Source organism: Stegodyphus dumicola, chromosome 3 (genome assembly GCF_044657685.1).
Source record: "Stegodyphus dumicola isolate Sdum_Otavi_A_Nest chromosome 3, ASM4465768v1".
In the NCBI taxonomy this organism is placed as follows: domain Eukaryota; kingdom Metazoa; phylum Arthropoda; class Arachnida; order Araneae; family Eresidae; genus Stegodyphus; species Stegodyphus dumicola.
This window is the reverse complement of record NC_140770.1, coordinates 94,730,146-94,747,653: the sequence shown is the minus strand read 5'-3', so window position 1 is coordinate 94,747,653 and position 17,508 is coordinate 94,730,146. Positions and strand designations below refer to the sequence as shown.

At 29.9% G+C, this 17,508-nt stretch overlaps 2 protein-coding genes across 2 annotated transcripts in view; both read right to left on the bottom strand.

Moving 5' to 3' along the window:
• LOC118196162 (uncharacterized) overlaps window positions 1–17,508 on the bottom strand; it is an 89,156-nt gene that overhangs the window by 20,049 nt on the left and 51,599 nt on the right. Inside the window, exons 2-3 of the mRNA XM_085813094.1 lie at window positions 6,115–6,262; window positions 827–964 (exon numbers count right to left, since the gene is read on the bottom strand). Of these exons, the coding sequence (XP_085669220.1) occupies window positions 827–964; window positions 6,115–6,246 (270 nt within the window). The 5' untranslated portion in view covers window positions 6,247–6,262. The remainder of the gene's footprint in view (window positions 1–826; window positions 965–6,114; window positions 6,263–17,508) is intronic.
• LOC118196161 (uncharacterized) overlaps window positions 8,996–17,508 on the bottom strand; it is a 60,126-nt gene continuing 51,613 nt past the window's right edge. The window contains exon 7 of the mRNA XM_085813093.1: window positions 8,996–16,426. Coding sequence (XP_085669219.1) covers window positions 16,401–16,426 — 26 coding nt within the window. The 3' untranslated portion in view covers window positions 8,996–16,400. The remainder of the gene's footprint in view (window positions 16,427–17,508) is intronic.

The window sequence follows — 17,508 nt, the reverse complement described above, 5'->3', positions numbered from 1 at the left end:
CGAAGTAAAATTAAGGATGAGGACTCTCCACATGTTTCATTATGAAAAAATATCAAAAATGCATGTGTAAAGCATACAAAAACTGTTTTTCTATAAAAAGGGGGGGAGGGTTATTGGTGGTCTGAACTTTAGATCAGTTCGGATACTGTATATCTGGATTTCAGACTTTGTACTGTACCAGTTTTTGAAACAAGTATTTTATTTATATTTTAAGAAATATTACAGGGAAAAAAATTCCATGGTAAACAAAACTAAGAATAGCTTTACAGATAACTGAAAGTTGTTTTAAGTAACCTTTTATAAGAATTAAGAAAATATTTATTATATACATGAAAGGATTGCTCAAGAAAGCACTGTGAAAAGTCAAAACTTATATGATTTTAAATACTTTAAAATCACATAAGTTTTGACTTTTTGCATATACTTAACATATGTAAATATTTAAACATGCAAGTTGTACAAGCATGATTTTAAACATTTTAAAGTCATGCTTGTACAACTTGCATGTTTAGGTATTTAATCATGAATGGTATTAATTTATGAGTATTATTTAGTTATTTAATGTTGACCTGAGCTCATTTTAAATGATGCGTACAGACAAATAAATATATAAATACTAAGACTAGGTAAGTAAATAAAAAAAAATTATGAGTTTCCCTCCATAAACCAAATAAAAACTCATTTAGTATTTAATAATAATAATAAAAAAAATAAATAAATAAAATAAAAAGCTATTTCAAAGAAAAAATGTCTACTTTAACAAAATGGATATCTTGTTTTGATAAAGTTTCAAACATAAATTATAGGACCGAAAATGTATCAATACCTGAATTAGTGCAACAGTAGACCTTTTTAAATCTTCAAGACATAGGGAAGAATTCTTATTTGTAAAATTTTCACTGATAGTGTGTATTAACTCATCTACTTTTTTCCTATCAGGATCATTAGACAAGTTCTGATACATCTATAATAAAGGAGAAAAGCATAATATATGCTAATTAGATTTTGAAAGTTATATCATGAAAAAAATTTCCCCCTTCCCAATATCAAATCAAAAAACATACATTTACATAATTAGATACCAAATATCAAAAATGTTTTATGAAATTTCAGACTTTCCTCATTACAATAAAATATTAGTCCTAGAAAGATTAAGCATATTATCAGTGACTACCTTGATAATATTGGGTTGGTCCATAAGTTCTAGTTTTTTTTTTTTTTTTTTTTTTTTTAAGTGAAAATTTTGTGTAAAAAATAAAATGTCTTGGCAATGTGTTTAATGTTATTCAATAGAGAATTATGTGCTCTACAAAATAACGTGTTTAGTTTTTTTTTTAATGCTGATATAGCTTTTGTTCTTTTCATGTCATTAAATTGAAGTTTCAAGTCAACAAAAAAGGACATTTTTGACACTTAACTGCGGCGCCAAAGCCACAGAAGCTGCTCGACTCATGACTTGTGAAGTGTATGTCGAAGAAGTGATGCCTCTTAGGATAGCTCAAAATTGGTTTAAGCTATTCAAAGATGGTGATTTCTACTGTCAAAGCATTGAACATTTTGTTGAATGTTAGGAAGAAGTTGTAGAGACCAACGGCGAATACATTATTGATCGATTTGTTGTTCATGACTTATTTATTTTTGTGGAAACCTCAACTTATTTTTATAATTTAAAACATCTTTCTTACATGCACCAAGAAAGCTCAGATCCCCTAACCTTAACTTCTAGAATCAATGCCTGGCAGTATGTTTGTTCATAGCATCCTCTCTAAATGCCTGACCTATTTCAAAACTTGACATGGCTGCTGGCAGGCCCACCTTAAAGGTTATACAGCAAACTAGAAATTATCTGCTTCAATACCTTCACATCTCTGCAACAATGAAGAACTTGTAATTGCTGGGTGTGTACAAAATGCCTGTTTTAGTGCAAGTCAATGGTAACACTGAACTTCCATTGTTTTTCCAACTACAAGTCACTTCATTTCCTGAATGTGAATGCTTCATCAATGTCAAAAATGGCAAGAACTTTTTAGATTACATTATATTTGCTTTTATTCATATAGATTATTTATTTATCTTATCATTTATTTTCATTTTAAGTTTTAAAAATAATTTCTCCACTTATATTTGTACTCTAAACTTTTATCCATATAAATAAATGCTGCTTCTTTGGGTTCTTAACATTTTGGTTTTTGAATTCATAGGAATGCTCTGCTTTTGAAAAGTAGAATAAACCTTAAATAATTTATTATGACTTAAAATATGCATAAAGAAGTACCAAATTTCTAATACACAAATGATGATACAGATACAAAATGAAATGTCTTTAGTAAAATATTACAGGAGTTATCAGAAAATACTAGTTAAAATGTGATTATTATTATTTTAAACACGTGTTCTCGATATTTATGCAACAAAATAAAATACCTTAATTTTTTTTAAATTTGTATATACAAGCTTCTTTGTGGCACATCATGTAGTAGATAACAGTTTCATTTTTAAAATGGTGAATTTGCAGTACACAGCATTTTGTGTTTTAGAATATGAGAAGTGTTTATATATTGTTATTGTGCAAAACATACTTTGAAAGCTGTCTATTACAGATCCACCCATAAACATGTTTAGAAAGCAATTCATTACAGATTCATCAAGCCACTATAGCATTTTGATTAATTTTTGCATTTGATTTGAAATATGATAGTATCCAGAATTGAGGACCACTGATTTAAGGCAAAATTCCAGATAGGCAAACATTTCTAATAAAACAATGGATAACGTTACAGAGAGTATGTATAACCACACATAATTTTGTTAAATCAACAAATTGATCTAGCCATAAACTTGGTGTACTGAAGCCAATCATCTGGAATATTTTGCAGTTGATTGAATTAAAATATGTAGTTTGCAATATTTAAAGCTGAAAGATTATGTGTGATATGAATTTTGAAAGTGATGAAAGAAGCATTGCAGGATGACGATTTTGCCATGTAACATACAGCGAGAAAGCAGTATTACATTTGTATGAATGCAAACCATCACCATTTCTGCATATGTGGCAATTAAAATTGCTTTTTTTCTTCACTAAACAATAATGAAATTTGCAAAAAATAAACATCTTCTGCACCATTCATAATTTTTTTTTTTTTTTAATTTGAGAGCACTGTATTGGGTATAAATGTGTTGCAGCTGAATTATCTCTTGAAGTGAAAGAGAGTCAGAAAACTTCATATTTCAATAAGGTAAGTTTCCATCTGATTGAAAAAGTCAGCTTTCATGACACTAGACTGGTCAAATAGGGAAAATGACATAACATTTTCCATATGGCTACCACAGTCTGTCCATCTAATACTTAAGAAAATTGTTTCTTTGAGGGCATTTTAAAACCAATGTTTATGTGCTCTCATTTCAAACTATATTTGATGGGGTCCAGGACCTCATCACAGTTGTTTTCATGACCATTACTGAAGAAATATCATAATGCATAAAGGCACAATTGGAGTACAGGTTGGACATGTATCCTATAAAAACAGAAGCACAGTGTGACGAATAAATCTCACAGATTTTTACTTCATTTCAAGTAGTATTCTTTTTTAAAATTTCCCCTACTTTATGAAATATAATGTTTTGCAAGCTGTTGAATCATTTATAATAATTTTGTACGTATTATTTGTTAATACAGGGCTATGGATCTTAAAGTAATTTTTAAATAACACTATAACAGGAATTACATTTGTACAAGCAATATTTTCTCTAACTTTTGTGAATGCATAATTCTACATTAATATTTGCAAAATTGGATAGGATTTTCCATGCAAATTAACTACATGATATCAACATACAAAAAATTTATGATGAGTCACTGTACTAACAGAATTTTTATATCTTTTCTTAGAAAAGTATCCACTAAGAGAAAATTATATCAAGCCTTTTTTACATCTGTATATGTTTCTATCATTATATTATACAGTCAAAAGTCGTTAATTCGGACACCCATAATCCGGACCTCAAAGCTAAAAGCTTTCTGCGCATGCGCCGAATTGACGCATGCGCATAGGCGTTTTACGCGTGCGCGCAAGACATTTACGACTGCGCATATGCGTCTGCGACGTTTTCGCGTGCGCGTTTAATGTATAACGGACGGTATAAGCTAAAATTATCTAATTATCTATTTCACTTAATGTTGATGATTGCGTTGTTCCTTAATCTTCGAAATGGATCCGGCTTATTATTTTTTGCAGACTGTAAGAGCAATTTTATAAAAGTAAGCTTGAACTTTCGATTATGTCAAATAGAATTTCCGATGCTGGAGCTCCCAAAGGATCTAGAAAACGAAAGTATGCTTCGATGTCCATCAAACAAAAAACGAATTGCTACAAAAAATGGATAAAGGCATATCCTTTGTTTATCTAACCGTTCCGAAATCTGTTTATCAATTTCACGCTGCTCTGCGCGGAGGGGGGGGATGTTGCGGCGCACAATGAACTGGAAGTTGATCTGTCAGCACTATCGTTATCTTCAGAGCAGATGTTTTTATTTTATTCGGCTTATAATTCCTTACTAAATGTAGTATTTAATTTCGATGTACTCCGTCTTTGATATGATTTAAATCAAATTCCTCGTCATTATAAATATCACGAATACAAATCAAATAGTTTTCTGGTTGCAATTTTCTAATTTCGGCTATGCGTAAGGTATGCTTTACGCATGCGCACGTTGAAAGAAATGTTTAAAGTAAACAAATAAATATTAAGCTTCTTTTTTTGTAAATTTTGATACCCTTTAGATCATAATTGCTCATTATTTTATAAATTACGGTTTCATATTTTTAATTTTATAATTTCTGCATGCCATTTTACCAGATTTAAACTGATGATCTATAATCCGGAATCGCCGAAGTCCCGATGAGTCCGGATTAAAGACTTTTGACTGTATTATTATTAACAAAGGACGAGTGGGTCCTGTTGACGAGGGTAATCAGGTTTCCAGTCGAGGGCAATTAATCAACGTTTTTGCTTATGGCTGCACATGCTGAGCGGATGTCTGATGAATTGTCTCGAAAATTTCCCCACAGGATTCAAAATTTTCTTCCTGCAGTGCTCTTCATTGAAAGGGCGGGAGTTCAAAATATAGATAGATATCCACTATCTAAGTGAATCACATAAATAATAGAGAAATATACTATGGCATACCACTCCAATTATTTTTTTGGAGAATTTATTTTTTTATTATTTTTTGCTCAGGAGAACCAATATAATAAAATGAAGCTGCTTTATCTCATCCATACACTCAATAAACAATGTTCAAATACATTAATCAAAATTCTGTTCAACTACTAACTACTTGGAATGAATGATTGCCATCGTAGAAAATTGCAGTTTCAGAGAATAACTAATGAACTCCAGAAATAGCATGACATAAAATAAAGAGCTAACTTTCATTTCAAGAACTGAATAATCAATCAGATTAACATACTCCTGTAAATCATCTCCATTCAGAATTCATTAATGATTGGAAATGAAGAGAAAAATTATTCACTTGATCTAATGATCTGGAGTCAATTGTAAGCAGGTCATTTTCTGACATTTCATTCTGACATTTGTAATTCTTGGCTATAATCAAAATATGGATTTCAAGTTATCTTCAGAAATTTTTGCTTTAATTATCATTTACCACCGTCTGACAACTTTTTAACTCAGCTATATTTTAGAAAAGTAAATTAATATAATGTGCTTTTTAACACATAATTGTAACTTATAATAGTATTCCAGCAATATAAGTAATTTTGGTGTTCAAGTTATCATAGCTGCTATTACTTATGTATGGATAATCTATAATTAAGCATTCTAAAATTAAATTTTTTTTAACAATCCAAATTTTTAAAGAATGTATTTTACATATAACAATGTAAACAGTACAATGTTAAAATTAATGAAAATAACAAGATTTTTAAAAAAATTATATAACACTGTGATTTTGAGAATATAATATTTGTAATTAAATATCTTTTAAAATTAATAATAATAATTATTATTACACCACTATAAAGTAGCAAAAAAATTTTTAAATAGGAAACATTTAAAAGCTATAAAATAAATAAATAAATTTAAAAAAAACAACCTGCTCACAGTACTGAGCCCATAAAAATGCATTAGTAATATTTTCTTCATTCCAGTTGGAAGAACAGCATGCTTTAGGTAAGATAATTTCATGAAAGTGTTGAATATTTTTCAAAATTTCTGTGGTGTCCATCCATCTGCAAATTCAGCTGAAATATTTATGAAAAATAAATATATGTAAGCATTAATATTTATTTTAAATTCAGCTCTGATACCTGTAAACCTAACATAGAAAAACCATTCCAATATTTATTGCTTAAGCATTCAAAAATGTTGACTATAGACTTTATTTCTTTAAATATTGATCCTAGAGTCATATTTCCAATTACAAAAAGCCCACCAGCAGCCAAGTGGTAAAGTCCTGAACACTGATAGTTTGAAATCTGGTGAACAAGTTAGTCGCATGGCTGCTTATGGAGTTTTCCCCATCTGTAATGTGGATCTGAGCCGGTTTTCCTTAGAAAGTCCTCCCTGAAGGCATCCCTTCTCTTAGGAAGATAGCCCAGGGTTCTTTGCCATAGTTAAATAAACTAAACCAAACCAATTGCAAACTTTTAGAAGAAAGAATTTGTAAATACAAAATTAAACTTTTTTGTATGATCTCAGCATCACAATAAATAAATAAAATTAGAGAAACATTTGTTATGCTTGAGTAGCTAAATGCAGAAATTTCTGCTCTTTACATGCAAAATTTAGTGAGATAGCCATGTTTTAAATTTTACTGAGACTGGCTAAAATGTTAATAATCGTTTTACCCAATACAGAAGAACCATAAATGTCAAAATGAGTTACTTTTGTTCCATTGCTCCCTAAAGCTTGAAGTACATTTAATTTCAATGAGAAATATGCAGTGAAAAGTGATCAAAGTTAGCAAACTTAATTTTTAATATCTTCAAGAATTTTGCACATAAAGGTATTTAAAAATTTTATATTTAACTTATTAAAGCATAATTGATTTTTAACTGAATGTAATTTTTTTCTCAACAGGGATTGCATAAAAAGTTAGATTTTATACTTACATTTTCTTTTCATCTATGATGTTGAAACGGTTCTTGCAAAATACTCTTCCTTATTTTGAGAATCTTCATGATTCAAACCACAAATCTAGGATCAACATTTATGGAAATAAAAAGCCCACAGCCCCTTTTTTGTACAGAACTCTGATGCAAATAAGTGCCACCTTGGATAATTTCAAATTATATCAGCAAAAGCTCCATTATTTTGAATTAAAAAAAAGTCTATTTATATAAAATAGAACCGTTTTTAAGCCTCTATTAAAAAAAAGAAAAATTTATATTCATTCTCATTTTTGTAGAACATAAGTTATCCTATAGCTAATGCATACAATAATTTTAAGAACAAAAATACGCAATGTTTAATGGAGAAGTCAAACAACAAGAATCATCGTTACATTTGTAAATTCTGCAGGACTAGTTTCAATGGTTCTGTAATTAAACTATTGAAACTAGTCCCGCAAAATTTACAAATATAATGCTGATTCTTGTTGTTTAATTTCTCCAATAAGCATTATATTTTAGTTTAAATTATGCAATGCTGAATTTATATTTTACTCCTAGAGGGAAAAAATATTTTACAGTACATCTATTGTTTCAAGCTGTTGTATAGTACCCATTTATTTCAACATCAAAATATTTACAGATGTAATATCCTCTTACTATTCAATGTAGAAAAGTTCTGTCTCAGTGGCACTTAAATTATATGAGGAACATATCTTGTGTGGTTTTAGTAAGCTCAGTTCAGAGATCAGGATTTTTATGAATTATTATACTTACAGATTTGCGGTTGAAAATTGCAGTTATTCAGGGTTCTTTTATATACACATTTGAAGGTATCCAAATTATATACGAATGACAACAAGTAAAAAATTAATTTAAAAAATTAACTTCAAAGATATTTTTAGTTCGATAGTATATCTTGCAATAATTCCAATAGTCATAAATAATTACTTCATATAGCATCCACATTATAAAATCGCCATAAAAGTATTGTCTATGAAAGCAGCATGTTTATCAGTTCTAACTACTTTCTTCATAAATTAGAAATGAAATTTATCAGATAAAACTTGAAACATCATGAAATTCCACATAGCTAAATTCTTTGCATTAAAACTTATTTAAAATTTCAGATAAGCTTGGTGTTATAAAGGACACATTTTCCTAACATTTTATTGCCTTGAAATAAATAACATATTTGATGTGATGCTCTGGAAGTGAATAACTGTTAAATTAAATGAAGGTTACAATGACACTGATTTAAACAGAAAAGGAACTTTCAAGAAAAAGATTTCTAATTTAAATTTGATTTAGAATATTCATAAATTTATATATATTCATAAATTATATATGTATATTTTCCATTAATTAAAGTGGAAAGCAAGTTTTATAATCACTAGTAATAAAACTATGACCAAAGAAAATTTTTATTTCTTAGACATTTTGGAAGGAAACTGGAAAAGTATGACATAGAAAAGGTATACCAGAATGAAATGATGTATATTTATTCTTATATATTTAATTTCAAAAGGCAACAGTTTGTTTTTCATTGCTGATCTAGTAAAGCAAACTACAATACAGTGTACTAGCTAAAAAACTGAATAAAACAATTTAGTACTATTTTTACTATCAGATAGCTGTATGAAACTTCTTCAAAGCAGTAAAATAAAAAAAAATTAAAAAAAAAAAAAAAAATCATGTCTTTATAAAATAAAATGAAAAATAACTTCTGTTGAAAAAGATGAAGTGGCTTGCTTTACTTAAAAAAATTCAATAGACAAAACATACATGCACATACAAATATATATATATATATGTATAATGTCATATGTTTGAATGTGCTGTTGATAATGAATGTTCTATACTTAATCAGTTTATTCATTTATTATCATTTTGTAATAAAATTACAGAATCTCAAAAGTTTATATCAGATAGTGACACAGTTTACTTTAAAAGGGAAATTCCTTATTCTGTCTGTTTTTTGTATATCTCAGTGGTTCTTTAACAAGCTTAAAAAAAAAAAAAAAAACCTGCATAGTTACCATTTGTTTTGCATAAACATCAAATATACTAAATATTATTTCATAACTCTTATTACTGAAAAAAACCATACATAGTACAAGTATCAATGAATTTTCAGATTGTTAGACAATTTTGTGAATAAGACTTTTCATGATAACAAATAGTTAAAGATATAGCCACATACTAAAAATAATAAATGCTGAGAAATTAAAATACGAGGACAGGTTTTTAACAAAATAACTGTGGAATTTCAGATTTAAATTACGGATGGGCCAGAAAATTCACTATTTTTTTAAAAAAATAACTTAAACAGAATAACCAAGCATTAATAGTAATCATATTAGGAAAATTAGTTTCAAAACTTTTTTAATTGAAAAATTATGATTTACATTAAGTATAATGTAAATCATAATTTTTCAATATCAGTCATGCTCATTTCATCATATAATGCACCAATAAAGAGCAAAAAATCCTATCTTAAAGCAAAACAAAAAAACTTCAGATTTTATGCTGGGAAGGAAAAAAAACAACAACACTAAATTAGAATAATATTTTTACCAGTAAAATTAGGAGTAAGTGAATAAAGGTCCAAATCAAGCATAAAAGTAAAACAAAGAATTGCAAAAGATAGAAAAACAAAAAAATGATTTTACAAAATAGTCAGGCAAAGTACATTTTACATATTCATGAGTACTTAACAAATACTAAAACTATCTCAGCAGCTTACACAATGAAGATTAGATGTATTCATACATATGAATAGTTTATTTTATAAAATTATATTAATTTTAAATTACAACATATTTTATGTTCATTGCCTTCTACATAAATACAACACATACATTTCATACTTAATAAAAAATATTTTTACAAGTAAAACTTATTTCACACGTGAAGATAAAAATAAAATTTACACGGAAATTAATAGTATATAATTTTAATACAATTTTTTTATATTAAAATTGAGGGAAAAGATTCACATCAATATTAGATTCACTCATGCTCATTTCATGAAATATGTAGATACAAACAGATAACAATGCAACAATTTTTACAATAGAGTTTTCCAAAACTATTATGAAAACCTTATAACTGACTTCAAATTAGCTGATTTCATGATAACCAGGATATGAATACGTAAAGCAAATACTCTATTTGTAGAGTAACATTTGATAATTCTGAACTGAAATGAAAATAAGAGAAAAGAAACAGGCTACATAATTTTTAGAAGAAATCCAGAAAAACTGATCTAAAAACTTTTCTTACAAAGCTAGTTAATTGTTTCTTCTACAATATAATCTTAACTACTACACTGAAGTGACAAAAGTCATGGGATAGCAATATGCAAATATACAGATGGCAGTAGTATTGCATAGAAAATGTATAAATGTGAAGTGCTTTGGCAGGGCTTTCATTTGTGTTCAAGTTATTCATGTGAAGAGGCTTTGACGTGATTATGGCCGCACGATGAGAATTAACAGACTTTGAACATGGAATGGTAGTTGGAGCTAGACGCATGGGTCATTCCATTTTGAATATCGTTAAGGAATTCAACATTTCGAGATCCACAATGTCAAGAGTGTGCCGAGAGTATCTAATTTCAGGCATAACATCCCACCATGGACAGCGCAGTGGCCGACCACCTGCACTTAACAACCGAGACCAGCGACGTCTGCGTAGAGTTGTCAATGTTCACGGACAAGCAACACTGGATCAAATAACCGCAGAAATCAATGTGGGACGTACGAGGGACGTGTCTGATAGGACAGTACGGCGAAATTTGTCTTCCTTGGGCTATGCCAGCAGAAGACCGACTCGAGTGCCTTTACTGACAGCACGACATCGCCTGCAGCAACTCTCGTGGGCTTGTGAGCATATCGGTTGGTCCCTAAATGAATGGAAAACCGTGGCTTGGTCAGATGAGTCACGATTTCAGTTGGTAAGAGCTGATGGTAAGGTTCGAGTGTGGCACAGACCCCACGAAGCCATAGACCCAAGTTGTCAACAAGGCACTGTTCAAGCTGGTGGTGGTTCCATAATGGTCTGGGCTGTTTTTACATGACATGGACTTGGTCCTCTGGTGCAACTGAACCGATCATTGACTGGAAATGGATACCTTCAGCTACTTGGAGATCACTTACAGCCATTCATGATGGACTTCACGTACTCAAACAATGATGGGATTTTTATGGATGACAATGCGCCATGTTAATGGGCCACAATTGTTCGCAATTGGTTAAAAGAACATTCTGGACAATTCCAGCGAATGATCTGGACACCTAGATTGGCCGACATGAATTCCATCGAGCATTTATGGGACATCACCGAGAGGTCAGTTCGTGCCCAAAACCCTGCACCATCAACCCTTTCACAATTATGGACCTCTATTCCTGCAGGGGACTTCCAACAACTTGTTGAGTCCATGCCACATCGAGTTGCTGCACTTCGCCGGGCAAAAGGAGGACCGACAAAATATTAGGAGGCCATGACTTTTGTCACTTCAGTGTATATGTTTAAAATTAAATTAATCCAATCCAAGATTCTTTCATTTAAAATGTGTCAAGGATCAAAGAAATTTCCTTTAATAGAAGCAAAATACAAAGCACATTACTTAGCTCTGTCCCAATTTTGATTGAAAACTCACAGAATAGAATCCAAAGATCTAATGGCCTCCTTCTCTTAATTCAATCTTTCCATAAGCTTGTAATATCAATGTAATTTAAATGTCCCATAAGCTTGTAATATCAATGTTATTTAAATGTCCCATATCACAAAGACAATATAGTCAGGAACATCAATGTTTATCTCACATTTAAACCCAGTCCATTAATGCACAGCCAGCTTTTGCTGACAACTCCAACAAACAGGAAAGTAAAAGGCTTTCTTGTGACCAAAATACTACTAAAAATAATAATTTAAAGCAATTATTAGTTGTAAATATTTCCAGTTTTTAGCAAAAGTGTTTTAAGAGTTGAAGATAAGCTATAAATAAACTTAGAAATATTTTTTTTGACCCAGATAGAATGATAGTAGTACAATCAAAATCCTTAAACTGACTAGCATTTCTAAGAACATAAAATATATATTTATATACATAATTATTACTTTTGCTAGAAAAATTCCAGAACTGATGACCCCATCAGTAGTCAAGACCACTGAATAATGGCAGTTCAAGCTGGGTTCAATCCCAGATGAATATGCTGGATGCATAATAGCATTTCGTAGTTGTGAATATGGGCCAGTTTTTCTTAGAAAATCCTCTCCTTAGACATATAATCCTCAAGTGCTTTGCTGCATTCAAGTAACCTAATCTAAACCAGATCTGATGATGCCACAATATTTAATTCAGAAATTAACACTCCTTTATTTTGTGTATTATCTATACACAACTGACAGAGCTTCTGAAGATCTCAGAAGCAAGCAGCAGCAAGAGCCTTTCGGGAAATATTCTCAGCACATTCATCACAGCTTTCAAGTTATTACTGCAATACCTTCACATCGCTTTCCTTTCAGTGTCATTTTTATGCAGAAAAATAAATGTAAAAGCAGACATACAATGTTTAACTAGATACTTTTCTACCGATACCATTCTTGGAGACATTCAAAATTCAAGCTGCCAATGCCGAATGGCTGAAACAAATGTTCAGTACTTCCAACATAAAATTTATGATTCTTTTTTTTGGGGGGGGATCTTTGAGACACTATTTCATTGTACATCATAAGTCGTACATAAATAAATATGGATTCATTCTGGTGCTTTTCAATAGTTTAAATGAAAGTTGTTCTGGCTTTCTTCTGCTTCTCTGCCAGCGCATGACTTTTGAATTAAGCACCCATTTTCCACAGATATAATATACTGCATTTACTTGCATGCTTTTTATTTATTTATTTATTTAATACTTTTAGCTTATGCTCTGTTTCAATAGTTCTTGATTTTTAATATCCATTTCAAAATATAAAATGTATTTTGCAATTCCCGTATAGTACCAAAATTGTAATCAATAATGATTAATACAGTACAAAGTATGAAATCCAGACTCGTTGGAACTTCGGCGATTCCTGATTTGGGATTTTTCCAGATATCAGTTTCCAGATATCAGATCATCAGTTTAAATCTAGTAAGATGGCATGTAGAAATTATAAAATTAAAAATATGAAATCGTGATTTATGAAATAATGAAGTATTTATGATCTAAAGGGCATCAAAATTTACAAAAAAAAAAAAAAAAAAAAGCTTAATATTTATTTGTTTACCTTATTAAACATTTCTTTCAATGTAAGTTGTTTAAGTTGCTTCGTTTTTTTGTGCTAATACTTTCCCTTTGCTAGGGACACAACTTTTTGGGCTAATTCTGTAGACAAACATAATCTCTTGTTTAGTTACATCGTTGAAGTCCTCTAACTATTGTGTCGAGAATTCCGACTAACTTGTCAATCGGAATTTTCTCATTTCCAGTAACTTCTCTGTCACTTTCTTCACTATCGGTAGCAGTATTTTCTGGATCTAGGACCATACTACAGATTTCGCCATTCATTAATTGATTGATGACTGAGAAGCATTGTAATTACAATGAAAAACTTATTTTATATCATCTTCATTTATTACTGCTTCTACATTTCTTTACAAAAGCCGTTAATTGGAAAATTTTACCTTTGTTTTGCAATATCTGAAAAACCTTTAAAATTAGTGGCTATCATCATCAAATTTAGCTATAATTCACTATACATCATAAGCTTGGCAACTAACAACAAGTTGTTCCGTTAAATTGTATCTTGCTTCTATTGTGCACTGAGACAATTAAGCCTGAATTGCATTAGTTATTTATTATACTCATGTCTATTTCTTGCGCATGCTTAAGGCTTATCAGAGTTCTGAATAAGTAAATTCCCACATATATTTCAGCCCTATTGAGGGCCGGCGCTATATATCTTACCGCCAGATGCAGTCTCTGTGGGTCCTAAATTCTGCGACTCAGTGCAGCCATACAAGCCCTGGCGCTCGTTCTGGGTTTATGTGAATAACAAATCAGTTATTATCAATTCAAATAGCCTTAAATGTAATCTTTGGATCTATGAGTATCATCAACAAAATCTATATTTAGCATATGGAAAGAAATTTTTCGTAAATTTTTCCTCATCAACATTTTTAGCGCATTTAATTTAAATCTGTAATCATCGCCAAGCGTAATGTCAACATAAAAGGGTAACATACTCCTTTATTAATCAATTACTAACATAAAAAATTGTTTAGGCATCACTACATGAGTCATTACTCAAGTTGTCATGTTTTAATAAACATGCGGTGATGAAAGGAAAGTATAATAAATAATGATTTGCCAGGTTGGCATTAGATCAATGACATATTTATGTATGTTTTGGTATGAAATGTGTGCCAAGCAGATGCGCAGCTATGGAGCCAAATTGCTGATTGTACAAATTTATGCTAAAATGATTGTTTCTTCAATAACAAGGTATTTTATTTGGTGCCGAAGTGAAATTAAGAATCGGGACTCTACAGATGTTTTATTATGTGCAGAAGGGGGGGGGGGAATTAGATGCACATGCATAAAACCTACATGAAAAACATTGTTGGTGGTTTTGACATTCGGATTTTAGATCATTCCAGATAATGGATGTCCGGATTTCGAACTTTGTAACGAAAAATATTATCAGAAAAAAAATTGTATCATCAATGATAAATTATTTAAGAAGACTGATATGATCTGTCTTTTTACAATTAAATTACCTTAAATAAAACTGAAAATAAAGAGAATGCAGTACAAAGGTATAACAGTAGAAATTTTGTGCGTTTAATATATACATTTAGTATACATATTAAAAGAATAAATTTAACATTATGATTACAATAAGCATAATTTCTGATACAAACTTTTCAAAGGTAATACAGTACAAAGTCTTTAATCCGGACTCGTCGGGACTTCGGTGATTCCGGATTAGTTTTTTTTTTTTTTTTTTTTTTTCTCTGGATTATAGATCATCAATTTAAATCTGGTAAGATGGCATGCCGAAATTATAAAATAAAAAATATGAAACCATAATTTATGAAATAAAGAGAAATTATGATCTAAAGGGTATTAAAATTTACAACAAAAAAAGCTTAATATTTATTTGTTTACTTTATTAAACATTTCTTTCAATGTAAGTTGTTTAAGTTGCTTCGTTTTATGTGCTAATACTTTCTCTTTAATTCTATAAACAGACATAATTTCTTGTTCAAATACAAAATTCCGCTGTTCAAGTCCTGTAATTGCTGTGCCGAGAATACCAACTAACTTGTCAATCGAAATTTTTTTCGTTTTCACTAACCTCTCTGTCACTTTTTCTTCATGCCTTTATCCATTTTTTGCAGCAATTCCACTTTTTGTTTGATGGGCATCAAAACATGCTTTCTCTTTGTAGATCCTTTGGCAGCTCCAGAATCGGAAACTCTTTTTGATACAATCGAAAGTTCAAGCTTACTTCTTATAAAATTGCTCTAACAGTCTGCAAAAAAAAAAAAAAAAAAAAAAAAGCCGGATCCAATTAGAAGATTAAGGAACAATGCAATCTGCAACATTAACTGAAATAGATAAGTAGATAATTTTAGCCTAGCTTATACCATCTGTTATACATTAATGCGTAATTGCTACGCATGCGCAGAAAGTTTGTAGCTTTGACGTCCGGATTAAAGAATTTGTACTGTATAAAACAATTAACGTATACATTCTTGTGCTGCTAATAATTAAATGCCACTAAAAAATGTAACTATGCATCCACTTTTACATGAAGGCTTAGAAAAGCATTTAACATGTGAAACGTGTAAATGGCGTTTCAAAGATTCTTACATCTAAATTAAACTGTACAATTTCAATCCATATGTACATTATATATTAAAAAACTATTTCTCTTATAAAAATAAACATGAATACTTTGATACAAATTTGCATTAGATGCATTTAAATATAAGAATTCTTGAGCTTTTTAAAAGAAAAAAGATATTATTTGAATAAACATTGAATTATTAATTTACACAAACACTTAATTTATAGAATCCTATTAAATATTGGCATAATTATCTCTCAATATGTAATATAATATTCAAATACAGTTTTCAGAAACAAATGTAACATTGTCAATTGATTTGGGACACATTTGAGCAATAAAATCAGCATCCAAATTCATGACAGTTAACACCCTGGAACTTGATTTTCATTCCATAAGTTTCAATTTAGATGATATAAGGTAGTTTAAGCTATAAATGCTTGTTCTTTTCACTTTCTGTAAAGCAGAAAAATATAAAATTTAAAAATAACTCTAAGAAATACTTTCATAAAACTGTATTTCAATAACTCAGCACAACAGAAAGAATAAAATAATTAAAATTCAAATTTAATTGACTTACATTTCTATGAAATTTTTTTAAACATTTCTCTTTATTTTCACACTTTACACTAAAGAACTAAATATGTTTATTTTGTATACATTTTAATTCAGATATGCATTTAATTTGTTAATATAGTAGTTTTAATACAAATAATTTTCTAGGAATATATGACCTTATAATATCTAATAAGAGAAATAAATTCCAGTAAAATTAATTTAGTAAAAGGGTCAGGTTCAAACATTCTCATGTGAATTTTGAAAGCTGTACTCTGCTTCTGAATTTTTTTAATACCTTCTTGAACCATAGCTAATGCTTAACAAGCCTTTTTTTTTTTTTTTTTAATTACAAGTATTGATTTAAAAACCTGTAAACTACCTCTATTTCTGTTCCCCAATATTTAATAAATGGTGCAAATTTGTACTTGGTTTTGTGAAGGTGTGTTCGAACTAGTTGTAATCTTTGGAAGTATTTACAGTAAAAAAAAATTCTCTAGGACTACAAAGCAAAGATGCAATTTGTGAATTTTGCATTAAATTTGGGAAAAGCAACAACAAAACAGTTGAACAGCTACAGTAATAAAAAATTTAGAAGTACTTCAATATTTCAATAACACAAGCACTTCAAGGTACCCATGAGTGATTAATAAGGCACATTCTTGTAACGTTATTCATTGTGGTTATAGATGTCAGTATGACCAGTGAACAGACAGTGAAATGTGACTACTATGTAAACATCTTGAAAAACATCTATGAGGAGCCATGAGTAAAAAAGATCAAATTTCTGTCAAGATACAGTGCCTTTGCTCTAGTACAATGCCTGGCTGCATACTGCTGTTTTGACATTGGCATCATTGTTTGAAACTGATCTGTCATTTTTAGACTACCTTGCATGTAGATTTGTTTAATAACATGTGATTTCTGGCCAATCTCTACATTTAAAAGGCAATTATGCACTTCCCTCCTGATAAAGATATGAA